We start from the raw sequence: 25,749 nt of genomic DNA, 5'->3' as shown, positions 1-25,749 counted from the left end.
TTTGATGAGAATATATTTTTGCGGTGTTATGCACGATTATGTTACCAAGTCAATCTCCTTTGCATTTGCACGCGCACAGGAAACAGGCCTATTAATTGTCCAGTGACTAATATTGAGGGTGTCAGTTAGACGTGTGAGTGTTGGCAGGATGATGTGGCCGACGACTCCTGCTTCACTCGCACGGCTTTCACAAGCTTTTTTCCCTCTCATTTTCATTCTGCTGGCGCCTTTCATTTTTAGCTTTCTTCCTTTCTGCATCCATTTTTATCTCCTTGCCCTGCTTTCGTTTCTTCTTCTGCTTCTGAGATGAATTATGTTGCATTTTAACTTTCCAGTGCTTGAGTTTTATGCACAATATTACTCATGTTTGATGGTGTTTGCAGCTATATTCTGTATTTTTGTCTCTGTAAACGGTAGAAACAACCATGACTGAAATATTTGCATCCCTCATTCTGTTATCATAATTATTTTGAAGAATGTTGATGTTACAGTGGTATTCTTCACGAAAACCAATAAACCCAGAATTAATTAATTAATTAAAGTCTTGACTAAGGAAGACCCTCATTGGTTTGTCTTTACAAACTATTGAATTTAACCATTAAAGTGCAAGGTGCAAAATATGAAAAAATAGAGGTGGTAGAGAATTAGATGGAAGAGAAATATAAGAGTGATTGTACAGTAACTATTTAATTCTTTAATTGCTTAATTCTTCATAGCATTGCGACAATATGGCGAAAATAATATTCCAGGATCACAGAGATTTGTCAGCTGGATGTCCGTGATGTGACTCTGAAGGCTATTTGAGTACAGCGAACTCATTGTCATGTTCAGGAAACCATACGAATGTCGTGGCAGAAATTGCGACTCATCAGACCAGGCGCTGTTATAGCCTCAGTTGCCCGTTAGCTGACAGGAGAGGCACCCAGTGTGGTCTGCTGGTGCTGTAGCTTATCTGCTTCAAGGGTCGACGTGTTGCACATTTAGACATGCTGTTCTGCATACCTTGGTTGTAACAAGTGGTTTTATAAGTATCTGTTCCCTTCCCATAAGCTTGGGGTATTCTGGCCATTCTCCTCTGACCTCCAGGCATCAAAACGGCATTTTTATCCAGAGAAAGGTCACTCTCTGGATATTTTCTCTTTTTCATACTATTTTCTATAATGATTGTGTGGCAAAATCCCAATAGATTAACAAGTGTTGAAACACACACTAGCCTGTCTGGCACCTACAACCATGCAACATTCAAAGTCACTTAGATCACATGTCTTCCCCATTCTAATGCTTGGCTTGAATTTCAACAGGTAATTGTGACCATGTCTGTATATCTAAATATATTGTGTTGCTGCCATGTGATTATCTGATTAAGTTTTTGTGTTAATGAGCAGTTGAGCAGGTGTATCTAAGATCCAAGTGGCTGCTTAGTAACCATGATAATATTCAAGCTTTGAGGATTTCAATGAGATGCTGTTGTTGTGAAATTATAAAGATGCAATGCTTTTATAGTGTTACAGATGCATAAATGATAAAAAGGGTCATGTTATCTCATTCAACAGGTCAATGTTAGGCAATATGGTGAGATCATAGTATCTGATGTACGTAAGAACATTCAAGATGTATCTGTGTGCCAGGTTTGATAGCTCAACTCCTGATAATATAGGATGAGAGTTAGAGATTGAATTTATTGCAGTAAGATTTAACACTACTTCTAAAGTCAACCTTAAACTAACCTTTAGCCAAAGTGCCACCGCTTTTATTTTGTACAAGTCAAATGAGGACCCATAATAATAATATTTTAATAACACACACTGCAGACCCAGTATACACTCTTTGCACTGCTTTTGCACGTGTGAACTTTTGTACTTTGACTTGAACGGGCCGCTATGTTCTTCTCAAGCTATAGAGATCGGTTATTGTATTTTAGTGGTTGTGAATTTTACATCTTCTGCCAAAACATATTATGGGCCTAAAATCGCTGTTGGCTGTTAGATCCTGTCAAAGCTGCCATGTACATAAAGTTTAATATGACTGTTATTAGTATAGAAACTTGATATTGAGTGACTGTGAATGACTGTTGGAGGGTATGAGGTGATTTTTTTTTCCTCTCTTATTTTCCATCACTTCTTCTACCTCGACTACCTTCTTTCACTCCAATCTCCTTCCTTCTCTCTCCCTTTCTCTCTTTTCACTCCAGGAGCGAATCATCGAGCGGTTGAAGGAGCAGCGGGAAAGGGAGGAGCGGGAAAAGGGGGAGGAAGTGGAGACCATCAAGAAGGAGCTGAAAGAGCTGAGGGAGAAAGTCTCCCAGCTGCAGGCTGAACTGGCTGACCGTGAGGTAGAAGACACACTCAGGAATTTAAAAACACACGTCCATATTTGTGCTAAAAGTCAGAAAAACACATTCTCTCTCCTTCCTCACTGTGTTCCTGTCAAGAAAATGTGATTGATCTATCACTGTAGAGCAGACCTTGAATCCTCCCAGAGTTCTTTCGCTGAAGGACAACGATGAAACAGTCATGTTTCCCTGACAACAAAATCCAAGGCCCTCTACCAAAAGAAACAATGATCAGAGCTGAATTTTTCTGCCTGTGACCTTTGTGATTTGTACAAAACACCTCAGCAGAGGCAAAGACAGAGAGATGCAGAGAATGACAAAGCATTCTCAGACTCTGTTTTCTCTTTATTCACCCTGCAGCACAACAGAATAAAAGTTACTATTAGCCAATTCATGAAGTTGAGATTAGAAGGGGACCTGTTATGCCGATTTTGAGCTCTATAAACCCACCTAGATCATTTAAGCAAAACTATTCCAAGGTGATGTCAGCTTGACATGAGTCTGAAGCATAACATTTATACATATTTTATATTAAGCTTATACATCAGACATGCAAGATCTACTTTAAGGAAAATAAATATTTTAACATAGATTTTCTGTTATGAAAGCCTATCCCAGTGTAACTGACGGTCCTGCTTTAAAGCCAAAAGGCAAGAAAGCAAATTAAGAAGCAACACAACTATCAGAAGGGACACCGTCAAAACTAAACTATTGTTTACTGCAGGATTTGCAGTAAGAGCAAATTTAACTATGTGCCTTAGTTATTTCACTAAGGCATATAAGGCTCTAATCCAGTGAGCGACTGGGGCCTTTCTGGGTAGACTTTGCATGTTCTCCCTGTAACTTTCTGGGTTTTTTCTCGGTACTTCGGCTTCCTCCCACGGTCCAGGGAAATGAATGTCAGGTTAATTGTTGATTCTGAATTGAACTTTAGAGAGCAATACATGTAGAAATGCAGTTTTCTATTGTAAAGGATTGTCTTCAATTTCAGTTCTGTTTTATTTAATGCAGAATCACAACAGGAGTCCCCTGAAGGCACTGTGTATTGTAACATAGCTACAATAATACAGAGAAAACCCCAACAATCAAATGACCCACTTTAAGCAAGCACTTGGCGACAGTGGGAAGGAAAAAAACCCTTTAAAGGGAAGAAACCAATAGCAAAACAAGACTCAGGGAGGAGCAGCCATCTGCAATGATGGGTTGATGAGATTTCCTTATGCATATATGGAAAACACAAGGTGGGAATATTCCAGTACAAAAACAGTGAAGGCATCAGACATGACATTGATAAAGTTAGATGCAGCATGAAAATGAGGAGCTGGGGTTGAGGTGGGTTGCAAAGCTGCTTGCAGAGGGAGCAAGAATTGTAAGCAGGGTAAAGCAATCACATTTGGATGTGTAGAATGATATCGGCTGTGTCACAATTAGGCTGTGTGCAGGCAGGAATCGGACCCAAACGCAAACTCACAGGAAACAGGACTGAACTCAAAATACTTTATTGCTGACAGAAGTTAAAGGCGATACAAAATAATATAAAACTAAACTGGGAGATTCTAAAGGAACTGACTGACGAGGAAACACACGGCAGGACACACAGTCATGTGGGAGAACACAACACAGAACTGAGGGAGACGCGGACATAAATACGCAGATGGTTAACGAGGGAAGTAGGAGCACACGGGGAACACAGGTGACACTGATAATCGTAACGAGACACGGCAGGAGTAAACACAACAATGGCGTACACAGACGGGAGACTATCAAAGTAAAACAGGAAGTACACAGAGACGCAGACCAGAGAGGAAGAGAACACAGACATAGCGGACCAGGGAAAGCATGAAATAAAACACAAGGAGGAGAAACGAGGCATGGGGACTCAGACACGTGGAGGGGGACACTGGGGGTAAAGACACGACGGCAAATCTAGTAAACTAAACTGAACAACCTAGGAACCATGGAATGAATAAAGAACAAAATACAAAAACATAAGAAACCTAAGAACACTGGGTCAAAATGACCCAGGACCATGACAGGCTGGCTAGCATAGAGGTACTGTATTCTTGATATGAAGACTCCTATTGATCTTTTTCAACAAGAAATTGATTGGGTAAAGTTACCAAACTCGGGCTGTTCCTTTAAATGGGCAGTTTTCTACTTGTTACTGTAAAAAGTTCTCTGTACCCTGTCTGACTGTACTGTATTCCTTAAACTAATTTTAGTGATTATGGGGTCATAAAACCTGTCACAGTCCTATAATATAATTTCAGAAATACATGGGAAACTCTCAGAGAAAACAAGCATTCCTCTCTCTGCTGCTGAAGGCAGATGTGGGGTTTGTCTGACAACAGGAGTATATATGCGTACCTAAATATAATCAGAGCAAGGTTTCTTTGACCAAAGCCCAGTCAAACATGATGATCCGGAGTCTAGAGTTGTTATTGTCAGTCATGGGTAAAATTACATGTCTGACAGTCTCTCCTTCTGGTCTCATTGGTTTCTGTTTCACTGCGCCTACCAAAAGAGGAAATCCCAAGAAAAGAAAGAAAAAGAGAGACTTCACAGACAGACGGATTGAGTCTGAGAGTGCGAAAAGAGACAGGTCACAGGAAATGCAATGACAAACAGAGTGCATGACCGAAGGGTTTAAGAAGGGCTTGCAGATTATTATCACTTTAAATCTGTTTGTCTAATATCACATATTATGAATAAGAATTTCTTTCTGTAATATAATCAGAAGCACACAAATGTTTTTTCCCTACCTCATAATAATTATTTTTGCTAAATATAACATTATTGTTATAGGTTGGAAAAAATAAAAAAATTTAATTAATCCATTGTTGTTTTTTAATGGGTGTGAAGAATAAGCTAAGTAAGTAATAACTATTAAGGAGCTGTCTCCAATGTTTTTTCCTCCACCCAGACATCAGTGTTGGATCTCAAGGAGAAGGCTTCCTCTTTGGCCTCCTCGACTCTCAAGAAGGACAACAGGCTGAAAAGTTTGGAAATAAACCTGGAGCAGAAGAAAGAGGAGTGCATCAAGCTGGAGAACCAACTAAAGAAGGTTAGCTGAAAAGGCTGTAAATATAAAGTAAATGGCAAATTATTCATAGAGCTATGAAAGCAAAAACACTGATGCTTTCAAAGAGAGAGCGAGGGATTTTATGTCACCTGTTGTAGGCCACATTTAGACAAAAGCAGGTGGAATTTTCTTGGCTCGTTCCTGACGACTACAAGATTATCTACTGCATGAAACTCAGAGGTGAAAAGCTGTTTAGAGTAGCTACAGTTAAAGCAGGAAAACAGCAGAAAACTAAACCTAACCTCTCATTTCTTTTTGCGCCTTCCTAGGAAGGCAGAGAGTGTGCACGTGCACGTGTGTGTGTGCATATCACATACGTATTCTCTCCCACACAGCAGCCCAGAAAATGTTGTGTGTGTGACAGCTTGCTGACAGCCTTACAGTCACTTTCACAGACTGGTGAAGACAGCACACCATCACATGCCGAATGTGTATCCAGAGCTGTGTGTGTTTCTGGATGCATGTGTGTTGGTATATGTGTGTGTGAGAGAAAAGGGGGAATGTGTGGTGTTTTACTCATCAGACTTGATTTCAGTCTCTTTCTTTTACTGTAACGCGGATGGAAAAATTGTGAATGTGACATTGTGTGCGTGATGTTTCCTTCTTCCTTTATTTGTCTTTCTCTGTCTCTGCTCCACCCAGATCTTCTCAAACATTTCCTCTCCACATAAAGACTTATGAAAACTGTTGTACACTTCCAAAACTAATAGGGTTTATGTATTGTAGGAGCAAGGCATTCGCACATACACACACACACACACACACACACACACACTAAGTCCATCCCAAGAGCAACATTTACTTCTGGGAAATATACACAGCTGTTCTAACCTCTAAGCTGGTTATAACTTGTTGTATTTGTCTTTGTTTTTTTTCTTTCTTCTTCTCACATTTTCTGTGTCTTAAGTTTAGATGAACAGAGCAGAAGAAAGAAGAGAGCCACTAAAACTTAGATGCTTTTTAAATTTATTCACCTTTTCTCATCGTTCATGCTAATATTTACCAGAAACTTAGCTTGTGGTTTTGTCTTTTTTTTTTAATGTTATATGTGTGCCAATTTGCGAGTGTGTGAAACACATATGCCTAATACTTTCATTTATATTATATTCTCCTCATCATCTCTTTCTCCTTACCATGGGGAAACAGATATTTCAGAGCAGTTAGGGCAGAGGGTGGTTTAAAAATATCGTCTGACATGGGTGTAAAAATGATAGGAAACGTTTATTAGATGACATCTTTCTTAGATTTGGTGAGTTGTGTCAAACGTGGCATTCTTAAAAGTCATTACTTTAAATATTCACAGCTGAGACATTTAATTTGATACAAATATAAGCTTTTAGCATCGGAACCACACCTGTCTAGTCTTGAAAATCTTACAATTGAAAATCTAAAAATCTATAAAAGTTTATAAGAGGCCATCATAGATTTGTTAGAAAACATGTGGACCAAAAAATTAAAGTCCCCCAAACAATCAGCTAAAACTAGAATGAAGCCATTGCAATAAAAATGGTTAATGAAAATTTATATTATGCCACAAAACCTGTGTTGTTTGTCCCCTGGCATCCCAGACGCCTGTTGGAAATGTTCAGAAGAAAACAGTATTGTGTTTCGCTGAGTATGAGACTGCTCAGAACTGAAGAAATACTGTTGTTCAGACTTTATCTGCTAAATTAAGGTGAAGGATGTGCACATACATCCAGCACAGGTCTTCACATTTCTCGCTAGTAATAAACAGAAATTTTTTTTTGAGTTTTTTGGAGTGGAAAACATGGAAAAAAACACTAGGAATATTTGGAAACAATTAGAGCCCTTTAAAAAAAATGTGTAACATGCTTTGTACATAATTTCTACAATACTGAGGTGTCTATTTCAACAGTTTGCTTTATATGCTACTGTAAATACAGTATCTAAAATCTGACATATACAAATCTTGTATCTTACCGCTAAAGCCTGATGTTTAGAGCTAAATGTCATTTTATTTAAGAGGAACACTTCCACTAAAAATTTTCTAAAAGCATGCATCTTTTTGAAATCCATCCAGCTCATCCTCCACACATGTTGTTACTGGCACGTCCTTTTTTGGTTTGAGCTTATCGTTTCAATCGCGTGATGGTCACCTCATTTTGAAAGCTAACACTTGGTTTATTTTTAATAATTAAATCCTGTTCCAGGCTCAGAGTGCAGCGGCAGAGTCTCAGGCCAACGCTGAACTCTCTGAGCGGATCTCCAGCCTTGAGCAGGAAGTGACCCGGTGCAAAGAGGAGGCTGGGAAGGCCCAATCTGAGGTGGAACGACTTCTCGAGATCCTCAGGGAGATGGAGAATGAAAAGAATGACAAGGAGAAAAAGATTCATGAACTAGAGAGGTAAGAAAGGATGATAAATATGGTAGATTAAACAATTATCGACACTGAGCAGTTTTCTTTTAATACTTGTGTATCTCTTTCCTTTAACCTAAATCAATGGATAAATTGTGTTTATTGGTGAAATGATTGTTTATCTAAGGCTCAGTCACACAGGCCTAGAGATTGGTCCCGATGGAAAAATTAGTATTCCTCCACTGGCTGTAAGGGGCTACTGGAGTTTGCTGGCCGTGACTGTGAAATCAGTTGCTAAAGCCTCATTCAGGGTGTCACTGACCTGTCTCTAGGTTGTGTGAAAGACTGTGTCTCAGATTCCACTTTACCACCCATTATTTTTATTTTCTGACTGAATCTGAAGCCGATAAGAGTCATTGGTGATCTTTCCTGTAAGACGAACTCATTAGTTGTCGCAGGCTCATTCCTCTCCCTCTTTTTCTTCCCATTTCCTCCTACCATTTTCTGCTTTATTTCTTGCTCCCTAATTCATCTCTCCATCCATTCCCCTTCTTATTCTCATGTTTATACACTAATATGTGTATATTCACATTGGTTTGCATTGGTGTGAGTGCGTTTATGTTTTTTTTTTGTGTGTGTTTGCGCTCATAACATCCCGTAACATCCCAGAAATCCTGCTGCCTCTCATCTGTGGCGTTCTCAGCAGTCGCGAAAACAGGCCCCTGCCCCGGCTGCCTCTCAGCAGCCAATGGGGGGGCTAGTATGGGACTACCTGGGCACGTGAGTGGCTGACAGCTCTGTCAGTCAGTTATTTGTCTGACCACTGCACGAAAGAAACTCACTTTGCTTGTCAGAAGAGCACTGTGATAATAACTCCCACCCATGTGGAAAAGGCTATGAAGCATTAGCCACAGGGCAAGAAGTTTGGATTTTAGATGAAAACCATGCAAAACAAATCCATAAATCTGGATTATTAGATAAAAAATAATGACTGACAGCATCTTACACATATACTTCATTCATCATAGGTTGTGTATAACACTGAAAAAGATCTTCTCTCGTCAGGTTTTCTTGTATTTGCCAGCCCTTTCCACATGGGACAGAGCTGAGTATGTTCACTAATAATCACCATCAAAGAGTTGCGGCATTGGATCACTACTTGCTGAGTTTCTCTGTTATGGTGTACTTGTACTGTTCTCTCTCCCACGTCCAGAAATTGGAGCTAGTTGTACTCTTACATATCTAGGCATGAGCACAAAGTCTTAGTCGCCTGTTACTGCAGTATGACAAGCCAAACAGCTCCCCAAAGTTTGTAAAATGAGGGCACAGTTTGGCACCGAAGTTGCTGTACAGCACCGAAACTCTTTGAGCTTCTGTTCCTGTCAATGATGCAACTCTTTCATTTAGTGGCTCTGTTTTCTCGCTTCACTTTTGCTTCACTTTCAGCAGAGGATGCTTGACTTGCAGAGTTTACCACAATCGTTTTCTTTTTCAGACTCTTTTTCAGATGTTTCTATCCACTTTTCCACCTTGCTGTGCAATTTTGGATTAACCTTTCTCTCAACCTTTCTTGCCTGTGTACACCATGTCTACCTCATTAGCTATTCTTATTCTGCCTTTCCTTTCTGCTTATATCTGCTTATTTCTCTGCCTGTAGCTTCTGTCTGCCTGCATGCCTCCCTAACTCTGTGTTTACCTGAATACCTGTTTGATGTTGTGCCTCTGTGTCTGTTTAGCCCCAGTACGTAAAGAAATTATATTATGGACAGCAGTTCGATATTAGTGGTTTGAGTTTTTTAAGGGTGTGTTTGGTGCATTTTTAGTTGGTGCTGTTGAATAATGGAGAATGCATTGCTCTTGTGAAATTAGAGTTCATCTTCATTGGTTAAATGGGCCAGATGGTGTCTATAGCCCGCCTGTCTTCCTCTCTCTGTATGGCTTTTTATGCCTTTGATTTCTGAACTTTCTTATGCCATCTGTCAGCGCCTACTCGCTTGCTGTCTCTTGAATCTTTTACTTCAGTTTCTTTCTTGGACACAATCTCCACCCATCCTAACTCTAGATTCGCCTCCTTTTCTCTGTCTGTGCATTTAGCGACGTGACTGCGAGATTTATGGTTGTTAATGATTTCAGGGAGATTCACTGCATCTCTCTTTGGCCAGTAGAAACACAGGACTATTAATAATTCAGCACCGAATAACTTCAAACATGTGTGTTTTAAGTGTGTCTGTGTGATGTTTAGTCTGCCAGTAGCCACAGATGCAGATTTACAGCAGTACTAAGTTTACAGACAACATTATACAGTAACTTTATAAGCAATTAAAATTGCAGATTGGTTTTATATGGAAAGATGTTTCATTATCCCAGTAGGGTACAATAAAATAAAAGCATCTTAAAAGTGATATTTAATATCTGGAGTTTGAAAGCTGCTCTTTGGTAAGTGGGAAAGTGTTACATTTAGACTTAGAAAAGTGTCCTTTAATACAAAATTTTAGATTAAGTATGAGTAAATTTAACTTGCTCTTAAAGTAATTGCTGTGAAGTGAAGTGTTGTACAGCAGTCATATCAGAGGATATGCAGTTCTTTGTACATCTTATCATGTAGCAGATTCATTTAGCTGTTAGGGGTGTGATGAGGGAAACTATCCATGGCTAATTTCAGTGATTAAGCCATACAATCTCTTTGATAAGCTGGTGCAACAGGCTTAGAGGTACATTTTCTGTAGGTTGGAGTGCACTGCTCCTTTACTGTTGGCAGTGTGTGGCACAGGTTTCCGCAAATTACTAGACATAGCTCAAAAAGGTATGTCAGGATATCCTTTTTATTACTTTTGTTTCGATTAAATATCATGTGGATTGCAGTGATAGTGGTAGCGGATTTGCCTCTTAAAACGTTAATCCTTCGATTTCATATAAAATAGTTCCACTTGTCATTTCTAAAGTTGATTTTTTTCCGTCTTGGGACAGAGCTGCTTATGCTACCCTGCTCTGACGTCATCAAGTCAGATGGTGAATGCACCAACTGACTTGTTGCAGCGGTGCCATCCTATTATTGTACCACGCTCTAATTCAGCCAGCACTTTAGAATAACCAGTTCTTTTACAAATGTTTGTAAAAAGGAGACTGCATGGCTGAAAGAATAACATTTTTGTCTTTATAGTCTACTATTCGAAATTTGACTGGAGAAGTCTGATAACTGCCATGTTAAGGATTATTATGATGTTTCTGGTTATGGCTGCTTATATCTGATAGGACATAAATCATTGAAGTTGAAGGATAGTATTGACCATATAGGTCAAGATACCAGTGAGCTGTTTTAACTTAGCTACTGGTCTAAACAGATAGATGGTTAAAATTAGCTTGCAGTTCCTGCTTGAGATAGCAACCTTATATTCTGTAACAAGGCTTTTGTGAAACCTTATATGTACAAATGCTGATTTTATCCTCAAGCTGCCTAAGCCTGCTGTGAATTATACGACTTTGTCTGGAGCTAACAGGTATGTCAGAGGAGAATACATTTGCCACAGGCCAACTCTTAGCTTGGCACCGGGGCTAACCTTGGGCTACAAGTGAGCAGCGGGAGCATTACTAATGAAAAGATCAGATGTGGGTTAAACAAGGGTAAGAATCAAGCCTCTCTGTTTCCCCTGTAGTGTAAATCCAGCTGCAATGGCACCAGGTTATTTATTTCAGTAACAAGGACAGTAATTGGAGCAGACTGAGTGACTTCACACTGAGGGGAAATGGGGCTGAAAATCTGCCCTGATGGCCAAAATAAAGGATTTGGATGGAAGAGTGGAAAACGTAGAGAGGACAGAAAAAGGAAAGGGAAAGAAACGTGGTGGAAGAAGAAAAACAGCGAGAAAGAACAGAATAACGAGAGGAGACGTACAGAGAAGGGAAAGAACGGGCTGCGTCGCAGGGAGAGGGAAACAGAAAACAGAACTCACGGAAAAGACAGAAATGGGAAAAGGATAAGAGAGAAATATGAGAAAACGGGAGGAGGTTTGGCGAGAAGTAGAGTGTAGACCTGAGTAGTGAGAAATTAGAGAAGTTTATTGTTATATTCCTCAGTAATGGACAATTTGTCTCTGGCATGCTCAGTCAAAGTTCAGTTATGAGGAGTTATTGCATGGAAAACGTTTTGGGTATGCCAGTTTAGGAAATGAATTTTCTTTAAGATTTCATGTCTTAATGATTGCATGCTGGTTACCCTTTGCTTGAGATTTTGCAAATCCACAACCGGTGAACTGTTTAAGTGGCCCCAGTGGGAAGCAAAAGAAGTCATCCACAAAATCTGAACCATTGAAGAAATATTTCATAGAGAGCTTGCCCTCAGCTTCTGCTTTGATTGGCTAATTGCTCACTTTCCATGGTTTGTCATTGTGCCCTTAAATGTTTGTAGGGGTCATTTGAGTTGAGCGGGCCTCTCATAGCCCTCAGTGTTGTACTGAAAGGAGAAAAGCCTGAGTCTAACCTGTTTATATGAGACTGTCTGCCTGCCTAACTGTTTGCTTGGTCATGCCCGTCTTCTTGTCTTAGTGTCCGCCTGCTGTCTCTCTTTGGGTAATTATGTCTCTCGGTCTGTTCTTTTGTGTCTTATGTCTTTCCTGTGCTTTGAAGATTGATCAAGCTGGCTAACCTAGCTCTCAACTCCTGTTTCCCCTCTCACCTTTCCCTCTCCTTCTCTCTCTTTCCCTTTCTTTTAACTTTCCAATGGAACGTTGTCTCCCGCTCTACTCAGTCTTGCCTCAAGGTTAGTACAGCATGCCTATTTTTCTTCCTTCGTCATTCTCCCTGTATTTCTCTCATCTCTCTCCTTTATTGTCATACTGCGTGTCCTTGCATCAAGACACTTACTTCACTCTGTCATAAACTCTGATTTTAATAATTCTCATCATATCTGTCTGTCTTTGAAGGAGGCACCTTGACTTTCACTTCACTCTTGCTGTCACATTGGTGCCGCTTTGAAGAGGAAACATTGTTTCTTCCTTTCACTTTCCATTATAACACCCTGCCAGAGTCTTCACCACACTAGCAGTTAAACTTTGATACCAGAGCTTCATTTAATAACTTCAGATTTGAGGCTACCACAGCAAACTAGCAAAATGTATCTCCATAATTAACTTGGACAGCTGTGAACTTTTGCTCAGAGGTCTTTTTATCTCTGTTGGATTTCTGTCTGTGTGGCTCTTCTAAAGAAATTACTCCACTTTTCACATGTTCTTGACACCACTACTGAAAGTCTTAAAACTTGCCTCTAATAAGTATCACACATATAATGATAAAGAACTTAAACACTGAAACGTATAAATGTTTAACTGAAACTAAAGATTTTAAACCGTAAAAAGTAAATGGAAGTAAGCAAGGGAAACACCTTGACTCTTTTTTTTTTTTTAATCCATTCTGCTGGCGTGCTTGGGATCATTGTGCTTTTGCATGATCGAGTTTCAGCAAAGCTTTAGATAGATGTCCTCAAATTAGCCTCAAAACACTTTGGCATACAGAGGAGTTTATGTCTGGACTGGACAATGACTGGACAGTGTCATGAAATGCTTACCCTCTTAATTCCTATGCACACACTAAGGATGTACTTAGCTATTTACAGGAGAACAGAGGCCTTTGAAAACTTTCTTTTTTACGTGACTATTCATGGGGATTGTTTATCCAGCACTGGCATTAACTGGGTCAGAGAAATAGAGATTTCCACATTGGTGCTTTTTTCTCCAGAATCAAGCATAGACCATACAATAGTAGCTCTCCTAAATGCTACATTTGCTACTAGGACTGTGCGATATGACCAAAATCTCATATCCCGATATAAGAATTCTATCGTCCGATAACGATATAAATCACAAAAACGTAACATTTTCTGTAAATTCTGTGAATCTCGGGCAGCTCGACTTGCGGGAAGTGTTTCCAGCTGCGCATCATGTACCTGGAGTCGAGTGTTTTAACCGATGCATGAAACTATACATTTTTAGACATAGGTTGTAACAGCCGCTGTTTTCTCTGTGAGTATTTATTACACGGCGTGCTGCGGGGAAAAGCCTGTTCTAACGTTTGAGTCCAAGGTTGTTTTTTTTTTTAGCACCTGGCGGCTCTTTTTTACTTCTCATGCGTAAATAATCTGCTCTTTCACGTGTTTCAGTTTATTTTGAAAAGTCTCAACAGGATCTTGAGCTTTATTGTGAAAGGTTTATGTGGAACATAAACAAGCGGACACGCGATGCTGTTGCCGTCGTTGTTGCAAACGACAAAGCATAAAAACAGGCGCTTGTCCGTCCGTAGTGTGGTTATATTAAATATAAGAGAAAGAAATGAATATAGCCACTACAGTGACCATCAAAACGATGAAAAAATATTGCCATAAACAGTTTATTTTGCGACACCACGAAACAAACGATAGCGTAAAATGAAACGATAGACGTTTTTATATCGTCATCCGATATATATCATTATATCGAACAGCCCTATTTGCTACCCATACATGATAAGAATGGTAATTGGACCAATATTTATATTGTGCTTTCCTGCTGTTACTTCACCTATTCGCACTCACATGCTTGAATTCGGTGTTTTAATCTATTCACTTTTAGTACATTTTTAACTGTTAAGAAAGCACTTCAATAGGATGCATTGTGAGCAGTTTAGGGAAACGTCAGGTGAACTGGAGGAGCAGAGACTGAACCACCTTTAAATGACAGAGAACCTGCTCTACCTTCCTTCCTCAGTCTCTGTGTACAACTCTCAATTCTCGTTCAACACAACAAAAAGAAGGTAGGCACCACCTTGTGGCACTATAACCGACTGAACTTTACCGAGGAGAATCATCAAAGAGACAGTCCTTTGAAAAAGCAAAACAATAAAAAAAAAGTAATGCAAAAATTGGCCAATTAAAATCAACTGCTGAGGGATTTGACTGACATATGCATCCAGTCCTACAAGCAATACTGGGGTTTGGCAGGTGACTGGCTTAAACAAATACATGGAAAATGACCCGGTCTAACACGCATCTTTTTGATTTTCCAAAACATTTAACTATCCAATTTAGAGTTTCATTGTCCAAACTTTCCAAACTTGTTTAACTTTTAAATATTCCTGTCCTCACTCAAGACGTCATAATGTAATGAGATTCCAGCATGCAGAAACCAAAATCCTGAATTCGCCTTTTTTTTTGTAAACCGACATATCAAAGTCATATTGAGATTTGTCCGACATACGCATTGTGATCAACCACATAATAACCACTTCTTCCTTCTGTTTCCTGCATAAATCTGGTGGTCTGTTTTGTGTGCTCAGCTCTGCTGTTAAGGTCTCCCCAGTACCAGCACTTTCTTTGCTCTTTCTTTCTTTTTCAACTTCTAGAGCCACTGTTCCCCCTGCCGACTTGTCAGCTTTTTCATTGCTGTTATTTTGTTTTTTTGTGATCCAACTCTTCAGGGGGAGAAAAAAAAACAAAAGAAAAGACAGTACTGCCTTGGTGTCTGGTAGACGACAGAAGACATCTTTTCGTCTTCTGTCCTTTTTTGTGCTTTTTTGTTTTGTTTTTTTCCACATATTGCCTTTTTTTTTTTTTTTTTCACGGGTTGTTTTCATGTGGAGCTAAGGAACTCCTCATCCACTGCCAAATGTCTGACATCAAGGTTTGTGGAGCTTAAAAAGGAATTTCTTTGGTCTGTGTGTTTGTGTGTGTATCTGTTTGAGGTCCTGAGCATTGAGGTGGTGCAGGGATTTGTCAGCTAATGGCTGACAACGCGCAGACACACACACGCACACTATCACAGACCATGCACATTTTCTTCTTTTGTTGCTGTTGTTGTTTTCTCTTTCACACACTTGCACATACGCATACACACACAAGTAGGAATTTGCCTGCTAATAGGTGACAGCGATACCGTAGGGATTGCTGCTGAGAGTTATCTAATTAAAAACCCTGCAGTCACATTGAAGCCCAATCTATAACAAAATCTGTGAATTAAAAAAAAAAAAAAGAATTCACAGATCTGATTTTTAACTACCACTTAAATAATCCGAACTGGTCTAAGTGACTAAAAAATATTTATTTTAATAGAATATATGGGGAGAGGTACGGTTCAGTAGCACATTGTGTTGCAAGTTTAGCCGTTTAGGAGGCAGCTGATCTTTAAAAAAAACCCTCTTCTTCAAAAATCCCCCATCTTAAAATTGCTATTCTGATTAAAATAGTAAAGAAAAAACGAGACCAAAGAATAGCTAAAATAGCCAAAAAGACAAAAAACTGTATAATGCAATGTGTCTACATGTCTCTCCACAGAACAGAGCAAACTGTGAAATCCTAGTAGAGAAGTAGGAGAACCCAGTGTGCAACTGTAAATACATCCTAGTGTCTAGTTTAAAAAAAATACAGGTACTTGATCACCTACACATTACACCTTACCAGGAGCTGCTCAGTTATGGAAGTCCATGCCATGAAGTTCCCAGGGTGCAGTTTTCGTGCAGATGTTAATCCCCGAGGTGGTTTATTGTGTCAGCAGACCACTGGCAACTTTTAGACATGGTGCGCCTCACCAACCGTGCTCTGTGACTTTACGTGGTCTGCCACTTTGTGGCTGAGTTACTAAATGCTTCCGCTTTTCAATAATACCGCTTACGGTTCAAACAGTTGGAATATCTAGGAGGAAAGACATTTTCCAGTCAGAATTTCCCATCCACTCATTCCGTCAGAAATGTTTGTAAAGGCAGAATGCTGTGGCCCGATATCTTTGTCCTATAGTGTAGCTCCTCAGGTGGATGTGAGGATAGTACCTGTCATTATAAGGTACTCATAAGATAAAGATTGTCCTACGTCATTCACAAGTATGTATAGTATAGTATGAAATCTTGCATTTTGGCTTTTTCTAAATGGAGGCACCATCACTCAACCCAAACCAAATGCTTCTCTAATCAACACAAAGGCTTTCGGCTGTGTTTTTCAGCTGGATCAATGAGCTTTTTCAATCACTTAGCTTATCAACACAACATTTAACAACAGAACAAATTTAGCTAAAAATGGCCGCTTTCATTGATGTTCCGCTTGTAATCAATCAATATTTATGAATAATTACATTGTTCAATTAATTGTTTATTGTCATTTAAATTTTGTTTAAGAGCTTGTTTGTTTAAGAATCACAAGCCTATAGTACAGTTAACAGTAGATACTCAGGTAGCACTTTATAATAATGTCATACTTTTAAGCAATAGTAATGTAAAATATTGTCAACTATTTTATTCATCATTTATATATCATTACTCCTCCTTAGTATGCCATTTATAAATACTGATGTTTATCCACCCATCCATTACACCATGTACAGCTAACACTGCTACTACATCACAGCTAATAGTAATTATAATCGTAGTCATAGTAAAATATCTCTATTTATAAATGGCATACTAAGGAGGCTTAATGTGACATAAATGATGAATTTGTCACTAGTGTGACATTATCATAAAGTGCTACCGATACTCAGTGTAATGTATGTTTTTCCTCATACTGTGCTTTGTAAGGTTGTTTTAGAAAAGGAATGCAGCTCTATTTCCCTTCCCTGTATGGTTATGTTTTATGCACCGAGTTAAAAGCACCGTTAAGATACAGAGCTAAATGTGAGTCGACTCATCTATAATAAAATCTCAGTTTGGATCAGTTAAGTTCATCAAAAGATGAATATGAGACTTAGAAACAGAGCGTCAGTATTTAATTCCGGGACCTCACGGTTCACCATGTTAAACAAAGACACTGCCAAGATCAACTCTGGCTCTCTGTCGCATGCTTACACTGTTACTATTACCAAAACACTTTGGTTTAGATATACCCTTTAAATATGATTTATCTTCATAAGGACAGATGCGATTTCTTTCTGTTTGTATCACAGTGTTTTTACAGTTAGTTTCCAGTAACTCACACTGTGAAGGTTTGTAGACACATGCACACGGGTCTTAGCTGCCTTTACTCCTTATTTACTTCACAAATTTACTTACCCTCTACCTGAGGGATTTTCTAGAGTTGTTTCTCAAGTCATAAAATAACTACCTCCTTCTTTATTCCTCCAAAATGTTTTTCTACCACATCGACAGCAGGAAAGACTCAACTATTATGTTTTTGCTGTTTTTTTTTCTTTTCTGTATTTTATAGTTTTTATGGGCTCAGTGAAGCAGACCAATGTTTCCTGTATTTTCAAAGGAAATACTGAATTCCAAATACTTAAAAGGAAATCCTTGATGTTAATGTTGGGCGAACTATGTGCAGTAAACATACATGAGGCCCGCGAGCATTTCTGATCAAATATTTATACAGGACTCCAAATGTAATATTAATACTACCTTAATGTGGGTTCCTGAATATCAGCAACATGCTAATGAGGGAGGTTGAAAAGTTTTTCTTTTTTTTTTAAGGGTTTGAGGTTTACTGAAGTTTGTGAGATTGTCTGTGTGCATGTGTGTTTTCCTTTTTCCTGCTAATTATCACCAATATTCAGTATATGATTTTTGTACAACTCTAAGGTTTAATGAAGGCTTGACTGCGTTGTACATTTGTGTTTATATGATTAGATGTGTGTGCGTGTGTATGGTCAGTGCTTGGGGATATTTTGGGTGGGGTTTGGAAGAATTAGGGAAGTTCAAAATCCTGTCAACAAGTATATCAGTGTGTGTGTATGAATGTTAACACATAATATCTATTTACCTTGTGTGTCATCGTGTTTGTTTACGTGCATTTATGTGGGAATGTTGTAAAATGGGTGCTTGTTGTTGTGTTACGCGATGCTGCGCTCACAGCTCTGTATGTACACAACTGCTTGTGGGTGCTTCAAATATTTGTGTGTGGTCCGAGCCGGAGATTTGATCTAATACAAAGCAGGTTGTGTTTGGAACACGACCCCGTGTATAACTGCGTATGTGCGTATTTTGTGTGTGTGCGGACGTGGTTTCACTGCACATTTGTATGTCGTGTTTACAGCGCTGTGGGTAGTGAGCTCTCCTGTGATTCCGCCTCCTCCTCCTTCAGCGGTTTGCAGCAGTTGTTGAAAATGATTTCAGAGGGAGGGAAAAGGAAGTATTTTACATATTAAAACAACTTGGAATGGCACTGAGCCTCCGCTGAGCCGAGGCAGAAAGTTCACCGAGCAACGAGTGAAGTGTTCTGCTTTTTACTTAAACGTGTGAAATGCAAACTACAGTTTTTTAAACAGTACATTCATATTACCCCCGGTTTGTTATTCAATACAGAGAGAGGAGAAATATAAAGAAAGAAATGAACTGACACATTTTTGTTAGATATATATACACTGGCCACTTCATTAGATACACCTTGTTTGAACTGCCTTTTGCCGTCCTTGATTTTTCATGGCATAGATTCAATAAGCTGCTGACAACATTCCCCAGAGATTTTGTTTTATACTAACGTGACAGCATCACACAGTTGCTGGACATTTGTCAGCAGCACATACATGATGGTAATCTCCCAATCCACCATATCCTAAAGGTCTTCTGTTAGATTGAGATCTGATGACGGTGGAAGCCATTTGATTCTATCAACTGTATTCCCGTTTATGGTGCCTTTACCTTTAACTAACCTACCAGATAAAAGATCTACTGTACTGTGTCTGTTTTGTTTTTTTTGTTTTGTTTTGTTTTAATGAACTACAGATTATTCAGTCAAGATTGACAGTAACTATTAGTTCCAGGCATAACTTATTTTGTTACTTTGTCTTGTCTGATAAAGAGGTTTTCAGCTGTTCTCTTATTCACAAAGGGGTCACCACAGCAGGTAGCTCCACATGGTTGATTTGGCAGATTTTTATGCTCCTGACACAACCCCAAAGACATTTGATCTTTATAAATTACATCTAAAACCATTTAGAGGGACTATAACATACAGGTGCAGCATACTTGTGAGGATGAATTTCATATTAAGTATGATTTATATTCACATGATAATCATTATAGCATAAAAGCTTGTTTTGGCTCCTTCAAGGAGTTTGGAAAGAAAGGAAAGCACTAGATATGGAAATGACAAAAGAGGGAGATTCAAGAGCTAGGGAGAGGAAGAGAATATAGAAATGGTCTATGGTCTGATGAAAGCATTTTATCCAAAGGAAAAAGTTATGTTGCATTTGGAAAGGAACCCCGAAAGGAAAGAGAAGCGGTATATTTGTTCTCCAACATTGGCTCAGTGCAAATAAATAATTGCTTTGCATGCATGTAATTATAATGCGACATGCAAAATATTGGCATGTAAGTGGGAGGAAATGGATTTTGCAAGCAAGAAAATTTCAATGAGAGAGGAGAAGAGGAGGAGGAGGATGAAGTTGGTACGGTTTGATGTGAATGTGTGATAGTTACAAATGCAAATGACCTACATGCTAAAAAGCAAGCAAAGCAAGTGTTTAGCATTAGAAAAAGTGAAAAGACGGGGGACCGAGTGTTGAGTCATTAGGAAACGGCAAAAAATAAAAGTCTATTTCCACATGCGCGTACTCTCACATATGTACAGTAAATGCAGCATGAAGGTCAGAAACCTCAGAAAGCTTCCTGGAAATCCTCCAATAGGAACATTCCTGCCTGTTTATGACCTGTTACACACACATGGGCGTATAGCACAAAAACATCATTCCCAAACATATTCATACAGCTTTATCTCCCAATCATGGTGCAAAGTTAAAGGAAAAACATAGATAATGCATGCTTACTACATCTGCCTTCTGTTTAATATTTGAACCCCTAAACGCACATGAGGCACACATGCATGCTCTTTAACATACACGCACATCTTAGCACACTAATGGTTATTCAGTGAGTGCTAAACAGCCAGGTGCAGCAGCATAATGTTGGCTCTATCATTAGATTTTGTCTTTTTTATTACAACTTTACAAATTTCTCTGGACAGTTTGGAATCAGGCCTCCTGGACCTTTTAGCAAACACATAGAGGATTTTATAATACCTTCTACTGCCAATAACATTTCTCAGCCTTTCTGGCAATGATATTTGATGGATTGCTCTCATTATTTTTAGCTAGTTTAAATTAGAATAGCAGCTAGTTTGTAGCTTAAAGAGACATGAAAGATGAGAACGATGAAGGAAAGGTTGCAATTGAATGCAGACTATAATGTGTGTACTACTCTATATGTAAACAAATAAACCTGAACTCATTAATTCAGACAGATGTTTCTAACTAAAGTAAACTGTGGGATCGCAGCAGTGCAGATGTGCAGAGTTAAGCTTGGAGATTTGTGGTGCACAGACTAAGGTCAAAGGTCATGTGAACCTGTTTACACCTTCGGAAACAAAGTATGCAGTTTACGGCTGGTAAAAAGGATTTACAATGAGAGCAAACGCTCTGGATTCCCCTCACTGGAGGTCTTTTTTACTGGCAGCTGCAGCCACAGATATGACGATTTATCTACAAGCCTGTAAAAACTTAGAACAGGAACACACACATATGCATAAACATTTGTACAGTGAAGGCACGCCTACTGTGCAAAATGTAAACATAAAAATGAGTCAAGGACATATATAGTATGAGAACAATGACTTTTATTGAGTTTGATCGCCTTCTTTTGTGCTGGTCAGCGCTTTAGTTTTGTCTTTGTTGGACGTGTGCTGGTTTCATGGAAATGTCAGTGTGTATGCGCTGGCAAATCTATGCTTACACATTCACCCTTCTTGTTTGACTTATCTTTCATCTATGTCATGATTCAGTAGACCTTGTTAAACCTTACTGGCATTAGCTTGAGTTACTCCACATCTGTGTATGTCTGCAGCATGAAAGGTATGAAAGGTCCAGATCAAGTCAAGCTGGTGTGATAGCCGATAGTTCTGTGACACAGTCACAAAGGCTTGCAGAAAGCTTAAACAGGGATTAAACTCTTCGAACCATTCTTCTCCCAGGAGGAATTACTCTCTGCTGTTTCTCCGTCTTTCACTATCGCTCTGTCTCCTTTCATTTCCCAGATGATGATTTAGACTCTGCTTCCCGACACACGGTAATCCCTCTGTGAAAAGACCCCCGTGCTTCCCACCGTGCAGAAATCAAAAATGTCATCTTGTCATTGATTCATAGCTTTTCATTGAATTTCTTTACTGATCTGATCTGTTATAGAAGCCCAAGGGAATTTTATCACTACATTGTACTGCAAAGAATCGCACAGTCTTACTGTATCACCCAGACTTCTTGCCTTTAACTGTAAACACCGGCATATTCAGGCTGTCTGTATACATGTGGGTATGATCTGGCTGAGAGAGTTTTTAAGCTCTGTTAAAGTACAAAGCTGGAATTTCGTACTTTTGCCTTTTTGCACCTGTTTTGAAATTACATAATTCTAAACAGCAATTTCTCAGTGTGATGCCATGAAGCTTTTCTAATTTGGGCTTTGGGTTTGTAACGACGTATGGTCAGTAATGCTACCCATTTCAGCAAAGTATGTTTTAGGTAGTCTTTATTTTAGGGGAATTAGTGCAAAAGGATGGTCTTGAACTTGTGGATCTTCAACTTACATTATCAGGATCTTAGAGACAGGTAAAGAAGTTCTTATGATTTTCTACAGCCAAGCCACATTTCTGATTTTTTTGTAATATCACTTAGATTTTACATTTTATTTGGACTTGCTCTGGAAACTAAAGAAGCAAGCTAGCAGAACTACAGTTACACACTTGCATAAGGTTAGCTAGCTGCTATCACTAACTTTGATATGGGTGAGCACTCACTGTAGTGATCAACTGAAGCTAAGGTGGCAATAATCCTCTCTGCCTTAAGTCTTGTGACTCCCGTGTTCAGACATGTTTTTCTTAACCATGGAAATAATTGTGTCATCTCCCTCCACGGAGGAGGTTATTTGTTTTGGCAGTGTTTGCGTGCGTGTCATTTTGTCTAAAAATACGATAGTTTGCAAAGTTTTGAATGAATTCTGAGAGGACTGCTCTCACTTTAAAATTCCATCTGCCTTTCTTTCAAATTGACCCCACAATGTCAATCTTTAAAGAAAGAGAGAGAAATGGCTGCCTACTGTAGTCAGTTAGAGAACTGTTGTTGATAATATGATATAATAAGCTCAAGTTATTAATTACAAATAGATACTTATTATTCATTATCTATTTCTACATAATATTCCTGTAATCAAAATAAACTTGTCATGCAGCCCTTTGCTGGTTGTTACTACACTGCAAACATCTTAAAGGACATTTAAAAAGAATAAAGAAAACAAAGTGATATACAAATATACAAAATACAATACTACTCACTTAAAAGTAAATATGGAGTTTTGCGCTCTTGAAGAGCTTCTTGTTGATTTGTCATGAAATACCAAGAACAGGCCTCATCTGACCATGAAAAGCTTGTCAGTCAATTGTCCAATTATTTTAGAGCCTCTGAAAATGGGGCACTATGGATAAAAATGCCTCTATCCATCCATCCATCCATCTGCTTCCGCTTATCCTTTTCAGGGTCGCGGGAGGCGCTGGAGCCTATCCCAGCTGTCATAGGGCGAGAGGCAGGGTACACCCTGGACAGGTCGCCAGTCTGCCGCAGGGCTAACACACAGGGACAGACAACCATTCGCACTCACATTCACTCGCACATTCACACCTAGTGACAATTTGGATTATCCAATTAACCTATCCCCACAAGCTGCATGTCTTTGGACGGTGGGAGGAAGCCAGAGTAGCCGGAGGGAACCCACGCAAACACGGGGAGAACATGCAAACTCCACACAGAAAGACCCCGGCCACCGAGCTGCAATAATGCCTCTAATTTCTAAAAATTTAATGCAGAACTTTTATAAAACCCCTTGAATTAAAGCTGAAGTTCTGTGCTTTCTGCATATTGATTGGTTGATTTAAAATCAACTGAGGTATTGTACAGAGCCCAAATTACAAATCTCATTTCTATTTTTAGCCTATTTTTTTTTTAGAGTGGTGACTGTGGGTTTATTTTGTATTTTTCTTTGTCTATACAGACAGATGAAGGACCAATCAAAGAAGGTGGCCAACCTGAAGCACAAGGAGCAGCTGGAAAAGAGCAGGAATGCCCAGATGATGGAAGAGGCCAAGAAGAGAGAGGACAATCTGAACGAAAGCTCGCTGCAGATAAAGGTATGCAGGGGGAGGATGAGGAAGCAGGAAGGAGGAGAAAGAGAGCTGTAGAAAGTTGGAGGGGTGAAATGAGAGGGTGAAAAAGTTTTTCCCCTTCTCGGTGTCCTTTGAATATTTTGTGCTATAACAACACTGTATCATCATAATGTGACAAGGAGCAGCCTAAGGCAATGTCAAACTTTTTCTCAAACACACACACACATGATGCAGCTTTCAGTCGGGAGTGTGTGAGAGGGATAACTGAAGAGGATAATTGACAGGGAGAGCAGATAGAAGATGGAGAGAGAAGAGGTGAGGAGATAACAAATGGTGGGAAGAGGGGAAAAAGTTTGATAAAATAGGTGGAGAGGTGATTAGAGGAGGAAGAAGAGAGCTGCCAAATGAGTGCTGTGGGCTTTTAAAATGGTTCCCGGGATCTGGAAGCTACCCCCCCACCCCCCAACTGTGCTGGGCGTGTCAGATGAACATATGTGGGGTGATTACTCTAACTTTGGTTTTCTTCATATATCTGCAGAATGTAATTTTTCTTTCAATTCACTTTTCTCTCTTTATAATTTCATCCTTTCTTCCTACCATTCCCACACTTCTCCCCCCCCCCCTCTCCTGTCCATCTTCCTCCTCCTCCTCCACTTCCAGTAATTGTTTACCTCAGTGGCCTCTCTGATTATAGGCAGATGAAAATGCTCAATGCATATGATTCATGATTGATCTTTGGTTAAAGGAGTTCAAAAGTTGTCATTCATGTGTATGCGTGTGGTTAGGAGATGAGCTGATGGTTATGTGAGTCATTCAGACATATGAGACCGCAGTGGTTACAACCATAACTGGTGTGTGTCAGTGCTAAGTCATTATGTACAGCTCAAACAGCACTGCAGACTGTAAATGGAATCTGAGAGTAATTCAGACAATAAATTTCATTTAATACAAATAAGAAGTTTTGAATTAAAGTCCATCTCAGTCTGCATAGTTAGACACCAAGTAATGTTGGAACACTGACGACTAAGATTTTCAGCACATGTGTTGGAGATGTTCTGGAGGTTTGTTCATGGCCACTGTAATGTCCCCTCCCTCTCACCCCGTTCCCAGTAGTTATTCATTCAGCTTTAATTTAACCAGCAAAGTCAGTTGGCTGGCAAGAAGAAAAATAAATCTTATTTTTGGGGAATTGGTGGGAAGTTCATGTTGTCATTTTATAAGAAACAGCTTCATGTGTGATCACAATCGTCTGAGGGAGATGGAAATCAGACTTTCTTGTTTCTGAGTCTTTTATTCTGGTTCTGCAAACGTGAATTGGAGGGGGTGTCCAGGGTGTTTTAATTTAGGGGCATGCTAAGCAGCTGCTTTTACAGAAAATTCAGAGCACATTGTAATTATATGATGGATGTCAAACAAAACCAGATGAGTTAGCCATGTCATTTACTCACACATACAAAATTACTAAAAGACATTTGTAGGTACGTTGTGATGCGAAGAAACTTCTGAGTTAAGAAAAGTTATGATGTATATTAATCGACAACCTGCCTAAAAGTGTGGTGCCCATGCAGCTCTGACCCACTGGAGAATGGATCTCTGGTGCTGTGTGGCACCGGGGCGTTTGGAGCACAACCTTTGGGTCTTGCTTGTTGTGGGGTCAGACCTCCACGGGTTCTGCTTGTTCCAATTATCCTAGGCCACATGAGCACTTCAGAGGCTTTTTTAAACCTCGCTCAAGCAATTTCTGAGCAGTTTTTGCATCATCTTTAGCCTCAGCTTCATCCCATGGGGACCTGGCATTTTGACTTTTCTTGCACATCATTTAGTACGTAACAACTGCATGTTCAAAGATGAAGCTTAGCTTTTATACTTATTAGATCCAACTACTCCAAAATAGCTTGGAGAAATTAAAAACACAATCACACAGGCATTTTTGTGAG

The 25,749-nt window shown here is 39.3% G+C and overlaps 1 protein-coding gene across 18 annotated transcripts in view; it reads left to right on the top strand.

The window, feature by feature from the left end:
* Window positions 1–25,749, top strand: part of LOC120735704 (ELKS/Rab6-interacting/CAST family member 1-like) — a 158,916-nt gene that overhangs the window by 58,059 nt on the left and 75,108 nt on the right. For 8 of the 18 annotated variants that reach the window (XR_005696337.1, XR_005696336.1, XM_040035275.1 and 5 more), the window contains 6 exons: window positions 2,192–2,332; window positions 5,256–5,396; window positions 7,586–7,779; window positions 8,401–8,511; window positions 12,476–12,487; window positions 23,701–23,836. Coding sequence is in view for 14 of the 18 variants with exons in the window: in XM_040035275.1 (XP_039891209.1) it covers window positions 2,192–2,332; window positions 5,256–5,396; window positions 7,586–7,779; window positions 8,401–8,511; window positions 12,476–12,487; window positions 23,701–23,836 (735 nt within the window). In the remaining 4 variants the exon portion in view is untranslated. The remainder of the gene's footprint in view (window positions 1–2,191; window positions 2,333–5,255; window positions 5,397–7,585; window positions 7,780–8,400; window positions 8,512–12,475; window positions 12,488–23,700; window positions 23,837–25,749) is intronic. The other 10 variants (XR_005696338.1, XM_040035267.1, XM_040035272.1 and 7 more) reach the window with 2 other exon arrangements.

Source organism: Simochromis diagramma, unplaced genomic scaffold (genome assembly GCF_900408965.1).
Source record: "Simochromis diagramma unplaced genomic scaffold, fSimDia1.1 OVJJ01000816.1, whole genome shotgun sequence".
NCBI lineage: Eukaryota > Metazoa > Chordata > Actinopteri > Cichliformes > Cichlidae > Simochromis > Simochromis diagramma.
Note: the sequence above shows the minus strand (reverse complement) of the source record. Positions and strands in the feature narration are given on the sequence as shown.